This window comes from the organism of the source record quoted next, unplaced genomic scaffold (assembly GCF_019419815.1).
Source record: "Pyrus x bretschneideri cultivar Hongxiangsu unplaced genomic scaffold, Pyrus_bretschneideri_v1 Contig29, whole genome shotgun sequence".
NCBI lineage: Eukaryota > Viridiplantae > Streptophyta > Magnoliopsida > Rosales > Rosaceae > Pyrus > Pyrus x bretschneideri.
In genome coordinates, this window is record NW_025999601.1 from 2,688,213 (window position 1) to 2,710,583 (window position 22,371).

At 37.3% G+C, this 22,371-nt stretch overlaps 2 protein-coding genes and 1 long non-coding RNA gene across 4 annotated transcripts; 2 read left to right on the forward strand and 1 right to left on the reverse strand.

Moving 5' to 3' along the window:
• Positions 1 to 4,024: 4,024 nt before the first annotated feature.
• On the reverse strand, positions 4,025 to 4,951 carry LOC125479429. Its single transcript, XR_007260010.1, has 3 exons — positions 4,639 to 4,951; positions 4,492 to 4,556; positions 4,025 to 4,388 (listed from the first exon to the last, which is right to left on the reverse strand). It is a non-coding gene; the product is annotated as an uncharacterized LOC125479429 (long non-coding RNA).
• A 1,042-nt stretch (positions 4,952 to 5,993) lies between these two features.
• Positions 5,994 to 12,278, forward strand: LOC103947697 (dolichol kinase EVAN). 2 transcript variants are annotated; one of them, XM_009358630.3, is made up of 14 exons: positions 5,994 to 6,196; positions 6,291 to 6,403; positions 7,476 to 7,679; positions 7,809 to 7,913; positions 8,376 to 8,446; positions 8,537 to 8,611; positions 8,686 to 8,900; positions 10,010 to 10,199; positions 10,301 to 10,366; positions 10,590 to 10,678; positions 10,781 to 10,895; positions 10,978 to 11,029; positions 11,111 to 11,211; positions 11,745 to 12,278. In XM_009358630.3, the coding sequence occupies exons 1-14, from the start codon at positions 5,997 to 5,999 to the stop codon at positions 11,856 to 11,858; spliced, it is 1,710 nt and encodes a 569-aa protein (XP_009356905.2). In that variant the 5' UTR covers positions 5,994 to 5,996; the 3' UTR covers positions 11,859 to 12,278. The 2 variants fall into 2 exon arrangements, with proteins under 2 accessions (XP_009356905.2, XP_009356906.2); XM_009358631.3 differs by having other exon boundaries at positions 7,476 to 7,661.
• Positions 12,279 to 19,775: 7,497 nt separating this feature from the next.
• Positions 19,776 to 20,570, forward strand: LOC103947698 (auxin-responsive protein SAUR50). Its single transcript, XM_009358634.3, is given in 2 exon segments — positions 19,776 to 20,236; positions 20,238 to 20,570. Coding segments are annotated over 2 exon segments (393 nt in total). The 5' UTR covers positions 19,776 to 19,940; the 3' UTR covers positions 20,335 to 20,570.
• The last annotated feature ends 1,801 nt before the right edge of the window (positions 20,571 to 22,371 follow it).

A 22,371-nucleotide genomic window follows, 5' to 3' on the forward strand; every position in this document is an offset into this window, starting at 1 on the left:
GGTGAACGATCACGTGAAGGCTGTGCCCTGGCCTTGGGCAGGAGCACTGACACCGGGGTGCAGGATAATGAGCTCTAAATGCATTTACACATAACCATACACAATGCAACCACTATCATCATAATGCACTCACTTGAAGTTTACTTGGGCCTCCACAACATCATTCAATATCATGCAAAACTATACTAATGCAATTACTAAAATATAATGCATCCTTGACATGGCATTTAAATCGTAAATTCATTTAAAAACAATTTCTGGAAATCGTAAAGCATATATACGTATATATAGAAAACAAAAGGCCACTCACTGGTATGTAGCAGGGTCATAACTCTCGAGTCTCGTCTGGCTACGCTCGTTCTCCGAAAACATCTCACCTATATGTGAAACAACTAATTTAACATTAATTTGAAAGTACATAACAAAAACTGTGTAATAACTTCTCATACGTTGCTCAATTGGGGTGATTGAATATACCATCGTGGCTTACTCAACACCACGAGCATCCCCATATTTTTAGAAAAAATTTCTAGTGTCTCACGCGCCGGCCAAGGCACGGCTACACGCACAGGCCACACGCAGGCATGTGCCTGGCACGCTGACGGAATCCCTAACGGCGTTAGGGAATATTCCGTTAAATAGAAACATATTTCATTAGATTTACCTCACGTCGTTAGTATATTCTGTCAAAGTTGACGAAATATTCTCTGTCTTCTCCAGTGGTCTTCGCCGGAGCCGCCGTCGGCTGACATATGCAACGCCGGATTCTGGAAAATCTTAAAACCTTAATATCTCCCTCAATTCTCAACCAAAATTCATGAAATTTATATAGATTTGAAGCTCTTGAAGTCTAGAACACAACCATACCTATTTGAAGTCCTAAAACCGACTTAAAACGCCCAAAAAATTTCTTGGAAAAACCGACTAACTCTACAATTCCATGATCGTGCTTATTTCGACGTCCAAACTTCTCCAAAACTAGTCTTAAATGCTAGGGAAGTTGAGTGAGTACCTTACTAAGCCTCAAAACCAAGTGAATCACCCACGATCATTTCGAAGCTATTTTAGCTCTTCGCTGGAGTTTCTGAATTCCGGGGTTTTCGAGATCAACCCACATAACAAATGGTACCACAAGATTCTAGCGCTCGAGAGAAGTATGATTATAGAAACCTTGAGTTCAATCTATAAAATCTGATGGTGTTTGAAGGTTGAAGGGCTCGGGTCATATGGACGAAAGAGAGAGAGTTCAAGAAGAAATGAGAGGGTGAGGGTTGCACGTGTGTGTGTGTGGTCACATATTGGCCAATTTAAAAGAGAAAATTAATGATAAGGGCTTAAAAATTTTGAATGTTAACCAAAAACCATGTACTAACTTTATTTAATGGTTAGGACAAAGCCCAATGTTAGATCAGTCCAATTATAATGGCCCAAACAATGAGTTTCCAGTTTTGCCCCTCACTACAACTCACACACGCAAGCAGAGTTACAGAGAGCAAAGAGCCGTTAAACCCTAAGGTCACATCCATGTCTCTCATCGCAATTCGCATATAAGGAGTTCCAGCATATTCTGCGTGTGTTGAATACCAACGTGGATGGAAAGCAGAAGATCATGTTTCGCCCTTACCTCCATCAAGGGTATCGGTAGACGTTTTGCCAACATCGTCTACAAGAAGGTCGATGTCGACATGAACAAAAGGGCTGGTGAACTATTTGCCGTCGAGCTTGACAATCTGATGACTATTGTGGCAAACCGCCGCCAGTTCAAGATACAAGGATGGTAAATATTCCCAGGTGGTCTACAAGGATAAAGATTATGGAGTTTCGGTGTTCATCATTTGCAACTTACTCTCTTCATTCCCATTCTTGGTTGCAATCACTCTTATTATCTGGTGAAATTTCGACTAGAGTTTTCCCATTATGTGTATAGAGAGCCTCATGATGGTTGTAGCTTCTCTGGTTCCCAATTTCCTAATGGGTATTATAACAAGAGCTGGAATCATAGTATTATAACAGGATCTGGAATCATGGTAATGATTTCCTCTTCTCTTTCCCATCATGTATATCCTTCTTGGTGTATCCTCAATTAAATGGTTGTGTATGCAGAGCATCCTGATGATGACCTCGGGTTTCTTCCTCTTGCTACCAGATCTTCCCAAGCCGTTTGGGATACCAATAGACCACTCTGAGTGGTGGAACTTGGCTACTATTAGACCAAACTTGACATTACCGGGGCCTTCGTATGCACGGACAGAGATTTGTGGCCTTTGAAGAAGCGACATTGAGGAGGAGGAGAAAGAAGGGAATGACACACGTTACATCAAATTACCAATTTGATTTCAAGTTCTTGAACTATGTTCCTTTTGTCCCTTCCCCTTTGGAAATCTGGAATTCCACTCACACTCAGTCCAAAATTCAAGTTTTAATTGTTTTTAATTGGCATTTGACAACACTAATCTTGTTCCCTGTGTCGAATTTTTATAATAATTTGGCCCTTTGGTTAATGTGTAAGGTCTAGTCCCCAATTTTTATAACATTGTTGCAAGCTGGTTGTCTTAACTTTGCATAAATTAAAGAACTGAAAAAAAGATGGGTTTGGATGTTAAGTGGGATCTACTTATTAGTGAACATGCCAAACCAACAAACAAAAAGAAACAAAGAGTTCAAAGTCTTGCAAAAAATTGTATGACAATTTGCCATGATCATAATTAAAGGAAATTTTAGTTACATATATATAGGTGTTCTTGTTCTAGGTTTGAGTTGGAGCATGAGATTAGAGAAGCGAAAGAAAAGTAAATAGTCAGTGTTCAACTTTAAGAAATAGTTAGTGTTTAGTTTAATAAATAGTGATAGTACAAGTGTTTAGTTTAAGAAATAATTATAATACTCGCGTTCAGTTATAGAAATAGTTCATGTTCAATTTAAGAAATAGTGGTAGTATCAGTGTTCAATTTAAGAAATAGTCAATATTCAATTTAAGAAATAGTCAATATTCAGTTTACGAAATAGTTAATATTCAGTTTATGAAATAGTAATAGTACCAGTGTTCAATTTAAGAAATAATGAGAAACTCGTGTTCAGTTCTAGAAATAGTGGGTGTTCTGTTTAAAAAATAGTCAATGTCTAGTTTAAGAAATAGTCAGCTCAGTTTAAAAAAATAATCGGCTCTGTTTACGAAATAGTCAATGTTCAGTTTACGAAATAGTCAATATTCAATTTAAGAAATAGTGATAGTACCAATGTTCAGTTTAAGAAATAGTGATAATACCCGTGTTCATTTCTAGAAATAGTCAATGTTCAATTTAAGAAATAGTGATAGTACTAATGTTCAGTTTAAGAAATAGTGATAGTATCAATGTTCAATTTAAGAAATAGTGAGAGTTCAATTTAAGAAATAGTGATAGTATCAACATTCAGATTAAGAAACAGTGATAGTATTAGTATTCAGATTAAGAAATAGTTAGTGTTCAATTTAATAAATAGTCAGTGTTCAATTTAAGAAATAGTAATACTATCAGTGTTCAGTTTAAGAAATAGTCACCATTCAGTTTAAGAAATAGTGATAGCATCGGTGTTTAGTTTAAGAAATAGTGATAGTATTCGTGGTCAGTTTAATAATAGTCAGTGTTCAATTTAAGAAATAGTGATAGTATCAATGTTCAGTTTAAGAAACAGTGACAGTATCAGCGTTCAGTTTAAGAAATAGTCAGTGTTCAGTTTAATAAATAGTCAGTATTCAGTTTAATAAATAATAACAGTATCAGTGTTCAGTTTAAGAAATAATGATAATATCAATGTTCAGTTTAAAAAATAGTGATAACATTTGTGTCTAGTTTGAGAAATAGTGATAATATCAATGTTTAGTTTAAAAAATAGTAATAGTATTTGTATTCAGTTTGTCATGCTACTTTGAACTTTAGATTGAAACGTGACTTTTCAAAGATGTCATGTTTGTCCTGAATCCGGCAGAGAAAAATGAGAGTACGGAAATCATTTCCAAATTTATAATCATTTGTAATGGCTCGTTTGTACAAATAAAATAAATAAATAAATAAAAAAGATGGTTTGGATGTCTCTGATTAATTAAACACAGTACATTAGTCGGAAAAATGGATATAGGTACATGTAAGCAAGCAGCAGGCGCTCTGAAAGTAGCAAAACTAGAGGGAGAGAGAAACAAATTCAAAGCTGTCACCAAATCATTACGATTTTCAACCCAGCTGTTGCCAAATGTTGGCATAGCCGATGATGCTCCTCCTCCGGATGCACTCCCCGGACATTCCATATGCTTTTGCGAATGGTCCTTGAGGATGCAAACCGCAGGCCTTATCAAAAGTACCCTCAAATGAGGTTCTTTCTGCACTGAACACCAAATTCTTAACCACGGTTTCCTATGACACAATAAGCATCTTACATCACTACAACAACTAAAACGCATTAAAATTGATAATATCATGAATTCGAACAACGAAAAAGGAAATCGAATTCGGTTACCTTGTACTTGCCAACCTCTTCACTGACTTCAAATCACCCTTTGTGAAAATCAGACCGACGTTGCTCTAAATCCCAAAAACAACAACAAATCAGAAAACCAACGAGTACAAACAAATCAGCAACCACAAATAGAGCCAAAGAACGTACCACAGAGGGGGACGAGGTTGAGGTAGGCACTGTTGCCCGTCTTCTCCGAATGGATACTGACGAACCTTTTCATCATCGTGTTCTTCCCCTTCAGAACGACGGAGTCTCCGCGCAGCCTCTCGCGGATGTTCTGGAGCTGCTTGGAGCCGACGTTGTCGGCGGCGACAATAAGGACCTGGCCATACTCGTCAAGGAGGGAGCAGAGCTTGGAATCGCAGGCGATCTTCTAGTCAGCCTTGGAGGGTTGTTAGGGGTACTTTTGGAAACTTAATTTTATCCATGTTGAGCTCTGCTATCCATACCATGTAGAATTTGAAAGCCCTATCCTTATGGTTACTTTTGAAGTGCTTTAGGTTAAAGAAAACTATAAGATGGTTTTTGGTTAAAATATTTTGGACCCAAGCCTTTTTCATTAAAGCTCTCAATTTAAAATGGTCTCAAGCCCTAATTGGGCTATAGAATTTAGGGCTTACACAAAAAGTCCAAATAGGAATAAAACCAACCCAATCTCATTTATTCATCCGTAACATTTTTCGTTATAAACCCGATTCGGCACTAACTCGCGTCAACACGCTCGTGACGACGCGTACAATTTAATTACGTCAGCGAGAAAAATAATTTAAAACTATATGCATACATCCACGTCACTAAGCCTTGAGGGCATTATCGTCATTTTCACACATTATGGGAGAAAATATATATTTATTCGAGACGGGTCGTCACATATAATTTTCTAAACATCCACACGCCTCACACATTCCAAATTCCTTCAAAAGATTAAGTTTCTTTGAACACAAAAATTCCATCTAATCAACTAAAACTAAGTTTCAATTAATTGGAGGGGTCCACACTACACTGAATTTTGACGATGTGAATCATATATTTTTCAAATTGTACCTTATATATTCTTTTTACAAAATATTAGCCAAGTCGAAAAAGATCATTTACTACTTATTTAATTTATTAATTGAATTGCTAATTCCGTTAAAGATGCGTTTTTCCTACTTAGGATGTGGTATGGCTGTTTTTTTAGTGTAATTTAATTATCTTCCAAAATCGTAGTTGGTGACTTTGATGGTTTTAGTAAATGTCAAGATTCTCAACGCGTTGGTGCAGTTTGGTTTGGTCCCCGTCTGCCAAAGTCTCCAACCGCATCCAATCGCATTATTCCAAGTTGGGTCAAGCGTTCCACACACGTCATTGGAATTATCATCACAAAAAATGGAGATTCGCCTCCCAAATTCCCAATTCCCGCGAAAAAGCCCAACGACTCCTCCCTCTCAATCCCCTCTTTGATCCTTCGATCAATCCGATTCCGTCGTCTCGAAGCCGGAACAGGCTTAGGTTCGCCAATTCCAATGGCGGCCATGGCGATGGCGATGGCCGGAATGATGAACGGAGAGAGAGCCGTGGTGTTGCTGTTCATTACTCGCGTCCTCTTTTCCCTCCCCTTCTCTCTCCTCTCCCACGGCGTCGCTCTCTCTCTCCTCGCCCTCTCCGCCCTCTCCCTCGACATCCTCGCCGATTCTTCCACCTCCCTCTCCCAATTCAGCACCAGGTACGCGCACTCTTCGCTTTCGATTTTTGAAATTGATTTTGTTGGGGCTCTTGCGGTGGTGGATGTGGGCATTATTGTAATTTCAATTTTTCAGGCCGGGTGCTTCGTCGGGTATATTGTTAGGGGCTGTCACGTTGCCCGCTGTTTTCATATCCAAGATGATTCAGCTTTCGCGGGCGGTTTCATTGCACCAAGCTGCCATTGAAGGTACTTGGTCTAGCTTTCGACTTCAGCTCACCGTTATCCGCGGCGCCTAAACATAATTACCATAAAATAAACATAATTAACATCAAATTAGTAAAAGTATTGTCTTTTTTTTTTCGTCACTGTACTGATGAGCCGAAAAGGTTTAAACCTTTACGATTATGTAAAAGAAATTTGAGTTGCATGATCGACGTGAACTTATCGGTACTGGTGGGAGGTCCGCAATTGAATGTGACAGGATTCTGCTGATCATATGAACGTGCTCCGATTTTAAATTCTGCGGGCTACTCACTGTGCCATTTGGGGTTTTGGAAGCTCGTGATATTTATCGGAGTACTGGGTTTAATTAGCTAATGTTGTTACATTAGGTATGACATATTGCCATAGTAAATTCTTAGTCTACTTTAGATTGTTACGGCAATAGGTGATGTTTGAATAGATTTGAAATTTGGTTAGTGGGAAAAAGCATAAAGAATCGATGAGAAGGGAATATGGAGTGCATGGGTCTGAAGATCAAAAGAAAACTTCCATTTGCACATGAGGATAATTATGTGTGTTTTGAAGCAATTCCTTTTTCAACCAAATATTTAAGATGATTCTTAATTATGCAGAATTTGCTCTTAGTACTTAGTAAGAGAAAAGAATTTGGATGAAAGTGGTATTTTCCTGTGATCCTATTAAGATGAAGTGATAGAAATAAATCTTTAGCATTCCCTCTCTCGGTTTTACGTTTTCATGAAGAGACAGCATTTGTCCCAGCTGCCAAGTCACATGGGATACAGGAAAAGTTGTTCTGGTAGACATTTTGTTAACTTAGTGCATAGGTCCTTATAGATCGTAACCCTCCTTTTCTCTCGTTCTCTCTCTCTCTCTCTCTCTCTCTCTCTCTCTCTTTCTCTGGCTGTAAAATTTTGCAAAGGTTTATGTTAACTGGTAACTCTTTTCATCTATTACTTTTAGTTGGTTTTATAAGCTGATTTTGTAGGGCTTCATGCTTCCAACTGTTTAGATCGCACCTTTGTCTGATATCATTCCTCTCTAATATGTTGCTGATATGTTCAATATTACCATCCAGAACTTGAATCTTTGACAATGCAATACTGGGCTGCTTCTGCCAGCTGCTTGTGTGTGCTGATTTTCCTCTGCATAACTATAAGGCGTTCATCCGAGAATATGCCTCCACCTTCACGTAGTATTTGGCATGCAAAGTTTAGCTTAAGTTGCATGGTATTGCACACAGCGGTGTGCTGCGTGACTCTTGGTACATTTTCTCTTACTAGTATGTTTCCTGCACGTCTTCCAAGTTCTTTTCTTCTGAATTGATTAAGGAGCATGGAAAGTGTTCTCTACTTGTGGTTAAGTCAATAGTAATTGGAAAACTGAAACTTTATTTACTCATTCCATACAGGCTTTGACACTGCATTGAAGTTATTGTGGATGCTCTGTCACGGATTGGCAGCTGTAAAATTAATTCAGCATGTCCTTAGAACTTTCCCGTCTTGTGCTTCCATTGGTATATGCCTTGCTACTTTTTTCTATTTTACTTGCTCATTCTTGCAAAAATTCAATTGAAGGGGAAAAACATAACTTCCTAATTCAAATGGCTGCTTTAGCTTCTTAGGAATAAATTTACTATTCATGGATGGTCCCATGATGTTTAGTGGCTTTCAGTGGTTACACAACTAAAATAAAAACATGAATATGCATTTGCCCAGTCAATATGTTCTTCCAGAAATTAAGTTCTTTATACATAATAGTAATACATTAATTAATTCATATTGAGTACTTCAAGTTGAATTGCCATATCATTAGTCAGCTAGTGAGCAGATCTCTCTCTCTCTCTCTCTCTCTCTCTCTCTCTCTCTTTATTTTTCTTTCTATTCATACCTCTCTTTCTGATAATTATTGTTTTGAGGTATTACTCTGATTCTTTCTCAGTAGTTGTTGATGTCGCATGTTTTTGGTTTCACTCTAGGGGAAGCATGTCTAGTGACTTCAGGTCTTGTTCTCTATTTTGGTGACATGTTGGCATATACCATTGAAAAGGTTATTGCTTTTCTGCTCTATTTAGTTATTTCTTTCTCTGTTCAAACTGCTTATATACTCATTATATTGGTTATGACATTTCTCGCACAGGTGTCTGGGTTTTTTATGAAATCAGAGGTGGTACAGTATGGAAGCAAACGAAGTGAGATTAGTATTATTATACAGGTTTGTTTCTTTAGGAGATGAAATTTATTGTAAGTGGTCTGGCTGGAAAACCAACAGTGTTCTATTTTATGCAGGGGTTGCTGCTTGGCCTTCTTCTTTTCCCAATGGCCTTTAAATTTGTTCTCCGAATGTGGGAATTCTCATTAAGTACAGCCCGCTCTGAAGTGAGGACAAACTACGAGATTTGGAGATCTGTTATCTTCTTTTCTTCCCTTGGATTTATCATGATTGTGATCATTCCATCATGGATGCGGTTGGTTCAGGATTTTCATATGCATCCCTTGTTATGGTATAACCTTTTTCAACGATTTGTATGATACTTGTTACTTCAACTGGATTTTTTATTATCTTCTATACGACATGGTTATTAGGTTACCATTAGTTTCACTATAATTAAGTGGCTGATATTTCTTGTAACTGGTGCTGAAGTTATTAGATGTGTGGAATGCAAGCTTGGAATGGTATTTAATAAAAAGTCAATGCTGCAGTCTGAACAAAACATCAAGGGGTCTGCATGCTGGTTGATATCATGCATTGGCACCGATTTCATCTGAATGTAAAAAACTAGATAACAAACAAAACTCTGAATTAAGTCTCACTGCATATTGGTGTGCACAATTGCAAAGTATGACTTATTCAAGAATATGAAATTTGTGATAATAGCGAAGCAGCTTTCCATTGGTTGTGATGTAGGCCCAGAATTGCAGTTACCGGGACTTTCTTTGTGCTACTCTTTTTGTGTGTTTGCAACTTCCTTTTCAAATAGTTTGAATGGTAGGTTCTACCAAAACCATAGTTACTAGGATCTTTTTTATGTTTGGGTTTGCGGTACTGTATGAGATTTGGTGTGCTCTTAGCCCTGGTGCATGGCGCGCATGGTATACTAGGTTAGCTAATTTGGAGTTGTAAGTTTGCAATGTTACACATATCAATTTGGTTCCTTGCATACAACTTGAAGTACATCCATCCATGTGTTCAAAAATGCATAAATACTTAAATCAGAGTTTGTAAAATCAATAAATTGCATTTGTCATTCATGGTACACCAGCATTTTCTGTTTTTAAGTTTTCTGTAATTTTGACATGTTATCTACTTTTTATTTCCCATATATCATGGTACACTTGAATTCCAGTTTCAAGGAACTGGACTGCTAGAGTGCCATGAATTGTGGCAATTGATCTGGATTGTGGTTCTGAGGGGTTGTGCAATTTGGTAAATTTTCGGCAAAATTTGCATGGGCAATGACTTGTATAAGGTTCCTTAAGTTTTCCTTTTGTTTCATAACTTGGCTCTTCGCTGTGCATGATTATAATTTTGATTCTGTTTACAAAACATTTGTCTTTCTGTCTGATGGCTTTCTTATATCCGCATCAAAATCTCTTTTTTTTCTTTTGGCAGGGTACTTTCATTTATTTTTTCAGAACCATTTAAGAGATTATCTTTGTGTGCGTACTGGATCTGTGTGATATTTGTGTCTGTCTTGAGGTTCTACAATATTTCAAAAAATAGCAAGATTGAGAGGATTCTACTCCGAAAGTACTACCATCTGATGGCTGTGTCAATGTTTGTGCCTGCTCTTATCTTCCAGGTGATTTAGGACTAAGAATTGATTGTCATCTCAGAAAACTTTTGGATTCATCATTCTAGTTGAGTGTGTGTTTATATGCTCCCTGTATGTTTCTTTTCCAGCCGGAGTTTCTTGATCTTTCATTCGGTGCAGCATTGGCAGTTTTCTTGGCATTGGAAATTATTCGAGTAAGTTTTCAAACTAGCACCTGAGGTTGATTGGTCTATAAATTTAATTTCTTATGCAATAAATAAAATCCACTTGTTGAGGATACAATATTGCCAAGTCAAAATACTGTGTTTGAATATTTTGGAAGAGAGAGAGTTTCTGTGTGTGCGTGTGCTGGGCCTGTATGTTAGAGTGGTTTTGAAGTCAATCTTATTTCATTTGCTTGACTGTCTTTGTGACAAGGTATGGAGAATTTGGCCATTAGGACAATCTGTAGATAAATTTATGAATGCTTTCACTGATCATCGTGACTCAGATCTTCTTATTGTCAGGTATGGAATTCCTTCACCCCCTAGATCAAACCCTTAAAACTCATAAATTTGATGCAAAAAAGTCACACAAGTTTTGTCTTTTATATTATATGCTTTGTTCAGCCACTTTTCACTCTTGTTGGGATGCGCTCTTCCTATCTGGATATCTTCGGGGTATAATGATCGACCCCTTGCTCCTTTTTCTGGAATTTTGAGCCTCGGAATTGGAGATACAATGGTGAGTGTGATTGCACCGAATGAACTGGACACGAAACAACTGTTGCTTAATTCTAGTTTAATGGTTGTGTTTTTATGTTCAGGCATCAGTTGTTGGGTATAAGTATGGTGTCCTCAGGTGGAGTAAAACTGGCAGTAAGTATCTGTATTAATTAATTACACCAAAAAAGGGGTTTCCATTAATTTGCTTAATGCATGTGGAACTTTTCTTTGCAGAGAAAACCATTGAAGGGACTGCGGCTGGTATAACATCCGTCCTGGCTGCTTGCTCAGTTCTGCTTCCCCTTTTAGCATCCACTGGATATATTCTTACAGAGGTGTGTATATCTGTCTCTCTCTCCTTCTGCCAAATTAGTATATGACTGTTGTTGTTCACGGAACCTATTACGTGAATAACTGAACTGGTTATTTTTTTTTTTAAGTTATGTAGAAAAGGAATTCCTACATAAGAATAAGATATCTAATTGGTCTCACATACGCGGTGTCAAGCCACCTAGATGAGTTGAGGTGCACTCTGCGAATCAGATGAATCATGCATGTGCAAGCAATTCATGTTCATCAGTGTTTCCTAATTGGAAACAAAGTGCACACGCATATAGTTGTCGCCGAATTAGGATATTCTGTTTGTGCTGCCGGTTTTGGTCACCGTGGTTGATAATGCATGTGATTTAAGTATGAGTTTTGTCGATGTTTGCGTGTGCATAATTTGATGGAGCCCCCTCTCCTCTAACCCCACTCCATTAAAATAGATGCATATAGGAGGTCATCAAGTAACTGGAGTTGTCTCTCTATTCCTGTCAACGAGTTTGTTCATGCATGTGCTTATGCTTTCGATGCCGAACTTTTTCAGCATTGGTGCTCTCTTCTCCTAGCCGTGACTGTAAGTGGTATGTTGGAGGCTTACACAGCACAACTTGATAATGCATTCATACCGCTCGTATTCTACAGCCTTCTGTGTTTGTGAATGGCGCTCCAACCGCCGGGACGAAAAATATGTACAGCAGCGAAAAGAGCTGCCTAGAATCATCGTCTTTTACGTTCACGGGCTTCCCGTGAGCACTTTCTTTTGTATATATATACAACTAATCTGCTGACCGAGGATGCATACAGCTTGTTGTACTAAATTCCTCCATAGGTTGAAATGATTTTTGTTTTAGGATTTAGGAATACATATAAAGGGCAGTTCAGTTAATCGTCCCTACTGTGTCGAAATAGCATACAAGAAATCTAGTTTCGAAATTTTTATTCTTTATTTTTCCCTGAGAGGAAGGGGGTTCTGAGGTTGGTTAGGTAGATAAGCAGATGGCAGATACAAAGGATCCAGATTTTGTTGGGAGACTCATACAATTTGTTGTATTAATACAAATAAAAGCTTCTTTTATTATGATTGGCTAATGATTATTTATCGACTGTAAGAGGTTCTTTTTCATCCTTTTGGACTACATAGACCATCGGTTACCTTGTGAATTGTGATAGTGCCTACCATTGTGAGAGAACCATAGAAGTGTGCCTAAAACAACGCGACGTGATGTTCTTGCTACATAAAAATTTCTCCACTAGACCAAGAGTTGGTCCATTGTTCTTTTGGTTAAACGAGGTCGTGTTTTTATTTTCGTCCTTGAACTTTATTCTTTTGTTTTTAGTGGTTTTGAAACTCACTCTCGTGTGATGTGGTGTTCTTTCCGTTAATTTCTTCCTTCTTTTTTTCTGGAAAATTTAAGGGCAAATAAGACAAGTCCAAAGAATTTATCAAACAAAAATTTCAACTTCTTAATTACAATAGGGTGGATTAAGATATCTCCTCCCCTATATTTTTGTTCATTTTTTATTTGATTATTTCATTTATACATTTTGAGGTTGTGGGGTGAATTTCAAATGTGCCCCTAAAGTTACATTATAGTAGAGGGAGTTATAGAAAAGGGAATGGAGTTAAAGAAAATAACTAAAATGCCGTGTGAGAGTGAGTGTGAGGACTTCCGAACAAAAAGAGAGTAAATATAATGCAGCGAATGGAAAAGGTGGTCCTGATCACCAGGGCGAGCCATCACTATTGACATGTTTTGTTTCTAAACCCAAAATTTAATTCTGTTCATTAACCAATCATTATTTCAACTTTTTTTTGTCGGTTTCATGGTGGGAAATTCTGCAATATAAATATTAGCTCGTTGTGCAATGTCAATAATATATTTAGTCAAAAAGTTCATGCGGAGGTCCGATCTGCCTGTTGTGGCAACTACGTATGACCTTAACTAGCAATTTAACATTGTATTCTAATAGCATGACAGGATTAAATCATACGACTCTTCCGCCCTTATTGCCACCGACTCCCACTTTTGGGTGGGGGTCCGTGGCGGCTCCCCTTGCTTGCCAATCCAAGCTAATCCTTCCTCATCTTCTTTGGCTTTTGCATATCCATTTTTGGCCCTTCAATTTTTACTTTTCAATTCTAGAGCTTTTGTCTCGACCTCTCTGAGTTTGTCTAAGATTTGGACTTTTATGTTCCTTTTTTTGCTCCGATGTTTATCTCCGTTGTCAGTCCTTCACCGCCGACTTCTACTACTTGGCCCATCGCGTGTCTCTCCTTGGTAGCGCATTTTGGTATTTGATGGTTGTTAATGTGCTTTTATTAGTACTATTTGTTAGGATTACGGGAGCGCTTTTTGCACGGATGGCTCACTCACCTCCATTTTCCGTTCATCCAATTTTTTCGTGAGTTCTTCCTCTTGGTGGTGGTGGCAGATCTGCGATGGCGAGCTAGCTGGTGTGGTCGAGTCTGCAGTCTTCTAGATCTAGGGTTTTATTATTGTGAACTTGCTCTTTTTGGGCTTTTCTTTTGTATTTACGGTTAGACTATGCTTGTGTCTGGATTGCTTTTGGACTTTCTATTTAAGTATTAAAATTAAAGAAAAACTAATGAAAGAGACTTAAACAGTTTTAGTTTTAATAAAAAACATGTTGTAAGTTTTGTTTAATGATTAGTACAAGACTCATATTAAAGTAATCCAACTAAAAATGGCCCAACTATAATAAATTATGATTTGTCGATTTTACCCCTAACTTTTTTAGGTTGAGTTTCAGATTTTCGTTGTTAATGGAGTTCACCGTTGTTTTGCAAACCTTCTTCTTTTTCTTTGAAACAAAAATATAGATCCTCATGCTATATTTTGTATTATTTCTTTGAAATGTGATCGTCGTTATTATTCATAGTGTATTCGAGATATTGTTTTTCAATTTTTCTTCATTAGTGGAGTTCATCGTTTGTTTCTCCAGAAAATAAATTTGAGATCTACATGCTATTCAATAATAACGACATGTCACTATTTCTGGACTGTAAAAATAAACTATCTTTGGATTTTAAGTAACATTGTTTTTGGAGTTGAAGTCACTGTTTTTGGAACCTAAGTTACTTTACCTCTTGAATTTAAGTCACTGTTTTTGGATCCAAATGAAATAGACACACTGTTTCTTAAATGTAAACTAGAAAAGAAATAGTGAAATTCACTGTATTTGGATTCAAAGCAAATTAAGCACCTTGTTTCTTAAATATAATCAACTGATAAACGAAAGAAAAGAAACAGTCAAAGGTTAAAATATAGACTGTTTCTGGAATCTAAGTTACTGTTTTTGGAATTTAAGTTACTGTTTCTGGATTTTGGTTCTTTTCTTTCAGATACATTGTTTATTTGTGTCAGACAAAACAAACACTGTATCTGATTTTTTATTTTTTTTTCCAGAAACAGTGTTATGTTTTGGGTTCTCCAGAAATAGTTTTATGTTTTGGTTCTTTTTTTTTTTCCCAAACATTTTTCACTAGTTTCTGCCATTAAACTTCTTTGAACTTGTGTTCGGCGGCTTTATTTCGATGAATGCTTCCTTTTTCAACTTTGATTTGGTTGTTTTTGAAATGGAGGAATTCGATTTGGTTGTTTTTGCCACGCCGGCACGAGCCATGGTCACGTTAATTCTCGAGCCCATAAAATCAATCCACACTTGATATTCAATTCCATTGTTGAGCTTCAACTCGTTGAAATCTTGATCAAGTCCGCCACTCCAATACCCAATGGTGCTCGAAGCATTAGACGTAAGGGAGTTGATGTCCAAACCAACATGGTTGTCATCAGGATCCTGGAACTCTTGGTTTTCGAAGACATCAAACTCGACACCGAATATGTTGTTGTTGGGGTTGCCGTTGTTGGAGAAGTTGAAAAAACCCAAGTGTTGTGCGGAGCTTGCACCGCTTAAGCTAGAGAAGGGTGAGAAGAGGATGGTTTTTTATTAAACTTTAAGCCCTTTTGGTTAAATAATATTTTGGGATGGTTTTTGGTTAAATATTTGTTGGCCAAAACCCTTTTCATTAAAGCTCCCTAAAATTAATGAAATTTATCTCGTTTGACCAAAAAAAAAAAAAAAATTTCCACGGATATGTATGCAGGACCTCATTGTTTCTTTTAATTTAATGGAACCTTCTTGTTTAATCAGACAATCTAATTGCTCTACTTTGTATTTGAAAATTCTACAAGCATTCTAGATGTGTTTTAAATATTTCAATTGCCAACTTTATTTATAAGTTTACGTACTCTTAATATGAAAGTTTCTTATTTCCTAAGTAACCTTTTCCTACTCCTAAAATTGGACTGAAATAATTTACAAGGGAAAATACCGTTTGGCATCGAGTACCAATCGTACCAGCTAAATATACATGATCGCAAAAATATCGGCAATGTACAAAATATTATAAATTGGACGAAGATACCAGCCAATAACTTCACTTTAATAATATCAGAACTTATTGGAAATCAATTTGCAAGCACGCACGCAAGTTATGTTTGTGTTTTGTCTCTTGACTGATTGGCCTTTACTCCCTCAATTAGCAGTATCTCCCTTAAAACATAGCATTCAAACTGATCAAAACTATAGAGCCCTCTCATCCAACGGAAGACAATAATTCGAAGAAGAACCTCAAAGTGCTGCCTTTTGTTTGTCCGGTCCCTTGTGTGGCAACCCTAATTAGTTTAGTTTGGTTCCTAGAAAACACATGAAGCCTATGTTGACATCTTTTCCAATAATTAGTCAATCTTTAATTAAATGATGGGATGATGTGTCACTTATGAACCCACATCGTTGGTCTTTCTCTAGCAAAATATCTACCTGGACAGCTAGATTTGATCCCACAAAAGCAAAATATCAAGTCATGAATTCAAAAGTATTTATAATTTGTATATAAATTTCTTAAACAAATTTCCATGGATGAAGTTTGTATTTGTGAAAAATGAAGCTGATGATTGTAGAGTCAATTGAGAATTCATACCATGAATATATGTCATGGTCCTAAAATCTTAAAGATCTCTATGGAATTACTTTTCACAACTAAATAAGACTACAAATCTGAAAAATTGTATGCCAGGGTTTTTTCATTGATATATTTTACACTAAAGCGTGGGAGAAATAAATTGATTACAAATTTATTATTCATGACATTAAAATTTAGAATATTTTACTTATAAGTGAAGAAAAATACTCACCATACTAGATCAATAAATAAGAAGTGACATTATGCTAGGTTTATTGTGCTGAAAAAAGTTGAGACACATTTCAATTGTTGCCCTATTTTCTAATATGATCTCCATCAGTTGGTGGAATGCAAGAGCAAAGGCAACAATGTTGAGCAGTCCATAAAATCAAGGGCAAGTGGTGGGCCAACCACTGCCAACCCAGATGCCCAGCCTTCAAAAGCTCGACCTACTACCTTCGGCAAGCTGACGTCAGCATGATGTCAACACCATTTTTATCTATTGATAGAGCTTTGAGTTTTGATACGCGTGGAGAAAGCTTTGGTTCCTTTTTGTACGGCTCCCACCTTTTAGAATTATAAAATTTAGGATGTAGGAATCTCTCCCCTCCTATTTTCATCTCTTTTCCTCCTCTCCTCTCACACTTTGCTTTTTTTGTTTTGTTTTGTTTTGTTTTGTTTTTTTTTTTTTTTTTGTTTTTATAAAAAATTAATATAAAATATTAATGTGGCTTAATTGTAATTCAAGTAAGAGGAGAGAGATGAGGAAAGTGATTATGAGAAGAGAGAATCTTCCTCCGAAAGTTAGAACAGACACTTTTATATGTAGTTTGAGGACAGACCACACTTTTATATGTAGTGACCAGGGGTGGGGAAGGACAAAAAGGACGCTGGTTAGAGCAGAACTTCACGTCCGTAGGGACTATATCATGCACACCACATGGGACGAATATATATGTCCATGTGATAACTACAGCTGCATCACCACATATCTCCAGTCCAATTTTTCTCGGGCACAACTCAATTTTTACCTTATCAACAGTGGAAAATAAAATCCATTACATGATGAATTTTAAACAAATTTTATAGATCAAAAGAAAACAAAACTTTAATGGAGAAGCCAAGTTGAACATCTAATTCCGCGGCAAATTGATTAGTCAAGTTTGTCGTTTTGAACATAGTAACTCTAGATATTATCTGTGATGTTTTAATTAAAACTTTTAGAAGAAAAAAAAAAAAACAAAGTATAGGGGTGGAACCAAGTTGAGAAAAAATTAAAACTTTAAAAGCAATGGGACACTATAAAACAAAATGAAAAAAATAACGTGAGAACAATCATAGATGGACGCAAAAGCCAAATCCTGAACTGTTAACTACTTAACTCAACTGCGGATGCCCTTCATCGCCACGTGCGAGGACATGGAAAAACTTCTCCATGTTGAAAAAGAAAATATTTATTTAATGTAGAAGTTAACACGTACGATGAATTTGTGGACTGCATGCATGAAGACAAAGTCGTAAAAGTCGAAAAAGTCGAAAAACTCAACAAGAACCACAGAACCCAGGTTTACTGCAGTACTATATATTTAGACATGCATTTCACTCGTCAAAAAATTTGTGTGATGGAGGCTGAATCCGTGTCAAATTTTGGGTACTCCATGTGCTCAATTTGTTCTAAGCATGCGCATGCCCTCCAGGTCTATCAAGTGAAACATCATTTATGTCTAACTTCAACTTGGACAAAATTTAAAAGTTTGCGCAGTTATCTCATTAACATACTTGGAGTTTAGTGAGCTAATAAATCCAATCTAATCCATCCCAGTCCTAGGCAGAAAACGTGGTTGTAGAGTAATCAACTCTTTATAAGATCATGCAAAGTCCTTTTGCTTTATGATGTGAAACAACAGTCCAAATCAAGGTTCTAAAAGACGATAAGTGCTAGTCAGGCGGCTAGCTGGGGCCTAACGCCTAAGCAGCTGGGCAGGGCCTTGGCGGACTAGGCGGATTTAAGTAAATTTATTATATATTGGACAAATAAGTGCCTATTTATACTTTAAAAACACATAATTGTATTGAGATACATAAATTGTAAAATCAAATGACACATAAATTATAAAGTATTAGAACTTGTTGAAAACATGGGACACACAAGAATATAATGAGTGTTCATCCTAGTATTCAACAAGTTTCTTACATTTTATTAAAAAAAAAATAAAATGCAAAATGAAAGTTATCAATTTTCTCTCCAAGTGAGAGTCGCAACCTACGCGGGTGCCTAAGCAGGTTACGTAGGTGCACTTTCTTAATTTTTAAACGCCTAGGCACTAATCGGAGTGATGACCAACCGTCTAGCACCTAGGTGGCGCTAGGCGAGGATTTTTAGAAACAGTGCTCCAAATATTTACACACATTACCAAAAAACAGTATTTGTCCAACTAGATTTGACCCAACGAACCATATTTCATTAGGTCAATGGAGTTTGCCCAATGAAAATTTACAGTAGTTAGTTAACGCTAGCTAGTCAACATTCAGGGTAAGATTATATTCGTCCGATATACTTTGGCGCCAAGGAAGAAAAATGACACATAATATGTAGAGGTTTGCCTGACGACACATTTCATCGGGTCAAGGGTGAAAACATTGGGCAAAGATCCACAATAACCTATAAAAGAACCACCGATATTTTGCTCGATGGTTTTTTATATTTGTTAGACGAAATAGTTCGTCGGGCAAAACCCTATTCATTAAAAAGGTTTGTGCCTTCTTCTTTCTCCCTCGCCGCTGCTCTCTCCTCTTGCAGAAAAAAATTCATTATCTTTCTCTCTCTCACACACTCACACCCATATCTCCCCAACCGTTTATACGAAGTTAATTATGTTGATTAACTTCGTATAATAAATTTAGGAAAACCTTAGATTCGTTTGAGAGTTTGTTGGGTGTGCGTGTATATGTAGTATGTGTCTCTACAATCTAACCGATTCTTGAATTGTCCAATTCAAACAGTTTGAAAGTGCACTAGTATGTCATTAGGGTTTGCGGTGAACATGGTTAAGTTTCAATCGTGGAAAATTTGGTTGTATCCCCTAATATTCTTCGAGTGCATACTAGATATTTGTTTACAATATCTACGTTGTGCATTTGGAGAACCCTAACGAGATGCTGTCGAAATGATAAAACAATAGTCTTATGAATCGCAAGCCGCAAGACAGAAAGTGCATTTTCGAATGGGATAATGATCATTAGCGGAGGCATAAAAAGGGTAGGGGGGAGGAATATATGTTGGAGGGAGGGGGGACGGGTTGGCGGGGAGTACGGATGGGGGTGGGAAGGGGGCCAGGGGAGGACGGATGGGCTGAGGAGGGGACGGGTGTGGGGGACGGCATATATAACTAGAAAGCTAAGAAGGCATGGAAAAAGATCAGAGGTAGTAGAGTAGAAGTAGAAGTGCCGTTTAATGATTTTGGTAGAGGAAGAGGTTGACATGACAATTCAAAACGGACGTATCATGGTAAATTGGAAGACATAAGTCAGACCACAATCACATGGGATGGTCTCGTCGCACCCACCCAACCACCCCCCACCCCCCGATTGATATCCTCACAAATCAGCAACGACGTGTTATTTCTAGCTTCTTGCTATGTCAAATTGTACATATGGGAACAGTACAATTTTACCCCCCTTAACCCTCTATATAACAAAGTGAGCTAACGTACCAAATATACCATCAGTCCAACACATCAACAAGAAGAAACTATTATGGCCAAGTCTAGAACCACAAGTACTTGCAAGAAGAATAAGAGCACTGTGAAGCTCAAAATTGTAGTGGAAAAGCTACGAAGAAGTCTATCTTTGGGAAGATCAAAATCGTCAAATTATTCCGATGGCGACTCAACGACTGTGCCGGAAGATGTTAAGGAGGGCCACTTTGCTGTGATTGCGGTGGAAGGAGATGAACCAAAGAGATTTGTGGTGGCATTGAGTTACTTGACACACTCAACTTTCTTGAAGCTATTGGAGCAAGCAGCTGAGGAGTATGGTTTTGTTCACGAAGGTATTAGACGATCGGCAATGGCAGGAGGAAGAAAGAGGCTCATCTAGTGATGTTAACTGGGGTTATTATAAATCTATGGTACGGAACTGGTTTTTTTAATTTTGGTGAGGCTGTATAAGTTAGTCTCTCTGCCATATTTTACATTTTGTTTGAGTAAATTGTTTTTGTTTCTCAATATAGAGGGTAAATTTATCCATCGGCAGAGGCAGAGGAGTTTTGACATTGTTTACATTAATGTGGTGGACTTGTTAATATTCTCTAGCTTGCAAAAAGTGCTTATGTGACACCATTATGCCAATAATTGGTTTATTATTATGAAAGCTCTTAAGGAATAATTACGTTTGGGTCATAGTTATCATGATATTGATTTGGCGACATGTCATTCACCTATGGGTGGGTTAGTTTGATCATAAATTGTGTCGTTGTTTCCTATTCTCTCCTTCTTCGAAATTATGAAGGTTCAAGTCTATGCCTTAGCATCTCCAATGACAAGGAGAGATGCCAAATGCCTTGAAATAGATATTTTATATCTTTTTTTAATTTTGCAGGAATATTCTTTAACGACGAAATGTAAATTAATTATCTTCTCCAGAAGATGTAAATAAAAACCTAAATTTACATTCTTTTTTACATCCTTTGATGATAGATCATACTAATTAAAGAGAGAAAATTATATGAGATCTCAAATTTACATCTCTCCCATTGAAATAGAACATTTAAATCTACCTGAATACTAAAATGAGATGTAAATATAACTTTTATATCTCAAATTTGCAATTCCCCATTGAAGGAAGGGTAAAGGCCATAATGGTGGTAAATTTAAGTTCCCTAAATACAAACAAAGTGACTTTGAAAAACAGAAATATGTGCTCTAAAAATAATTCACGTGTTACAATATAAGTGAATAAAATCACATTTAATAAAACCTCACAGTGTGACATAATAATTAAAAAGAAAAAGGTGATCGAAAGTCGAAGCATCTGTCTAATTTAAAAATGAATATGTTAAATATTGATTACGAATTCAAAATCCGCAGCGGAGTGGGGGCATTGGGGGCATTTTTACTAGTATTCATTATTGTTTCACCTGAAGAAAGACTCAATGATAGGAGTATATTTAGGCGACTTAGCTAGCTTATTCTTGTACATTTGAGCTATTATTTCCTAGTTAATGTCGTATTACAACTCAATTTCGTGTGTTTGTAGGTCCTAAGGGGTAAAGTACCAAGAAAGTGCATTTTGGTGCATTTTGGAGTAGTTTTGGACACTATGTGGATAGCTTGCATATGGGCCAACATGGATGGACGAATTTGGACTTCAAGAGGCTAGAAATGTGATAAGAAGAGGAAGCAACTAAGCTAAAGACAAAGTGGATAAGGAAGTAGCTCAAAAGAGGAAACCCTATCCAAAACCTTATCTAAAACCTTATCCAACATTATCCAAAACATTATCCAAACCTTATCTCATCTTATCCTATCCAAACCTTATCATATCTTAATCTTAGTTGCAAGGGGACCTAAATAGATAATTCTAGAACCTATTTCTAGAAGCATCATTTTCTAGAAGGCCCAAATCAGCCACAAAACCCATTCTTTCAAGAAACCCTACAAAGGTGGCGCATCAAACCCTTCTAGAAGGCCTTGCCTTTCCTTGCAAGCCATTCCCCCCTTTCTCTCACTTGTGCCGCACCTTCCTAGGCCTAATTCCCTTTGGATTCTGATTTCTAGGGCCTAATCCCTTTTGGATTTGGGTTACACAAGCCTTATATGAAACTAAGTGGGCCAAACCCCCTCCTAGGTGGATTTGATCACCCATAGCTGAACCTTAGGGCCCTAGTCCACTAAATCTGTTAAGTGTAACCCTAATCTACTTAACCATAGGACTATATAAACATAAAATCAGCCAAAATTTCGTACCACCCCTTATGCTATTCAGAAACCTTGTGCCGCAACCTCTATTCTTCATTCTTCAACCTCCATACACCTCCATACACATCTGCCGCACCTCTACCACCATAATCAGCCATCCTCCATCCCTCTAAACGAGAGCACACCATTCAGAACCCCCAAATCCACCACACACACCTTGTGCCGCAGCAAGGAGGAGGAAGAGGAGCCTAGCCGTGCATGCCATTCAT

What these genes read in the sequence shown, in the direction of transcription:
- LOC103947697 (XM_009358630.3), top strand. Translation starts at nt 5,997, where the DNA reads ATGGCGGCCATGGCGATGGCGATGGCCGGAATGATGAACGGAGAGAGA. An exon ending in AGATTAGTATTATTATACAG is followed by an intron (nt 8,612 to 8,685) that starts GTTTGTTTCTTT and finishes TATTTTATGCAG; the next exon opens with GGGTTGCTGCTTGGCCTTCT. An exon ending in TCAGATCTTCTTATTGTCAG is followed by an intron (nt 10,679 to 10,780) that starts GTATGGAATTCC and finishes TGCTTTGTTCAG; the next exon opens with CCACTTTTCACTCTTGTTGG.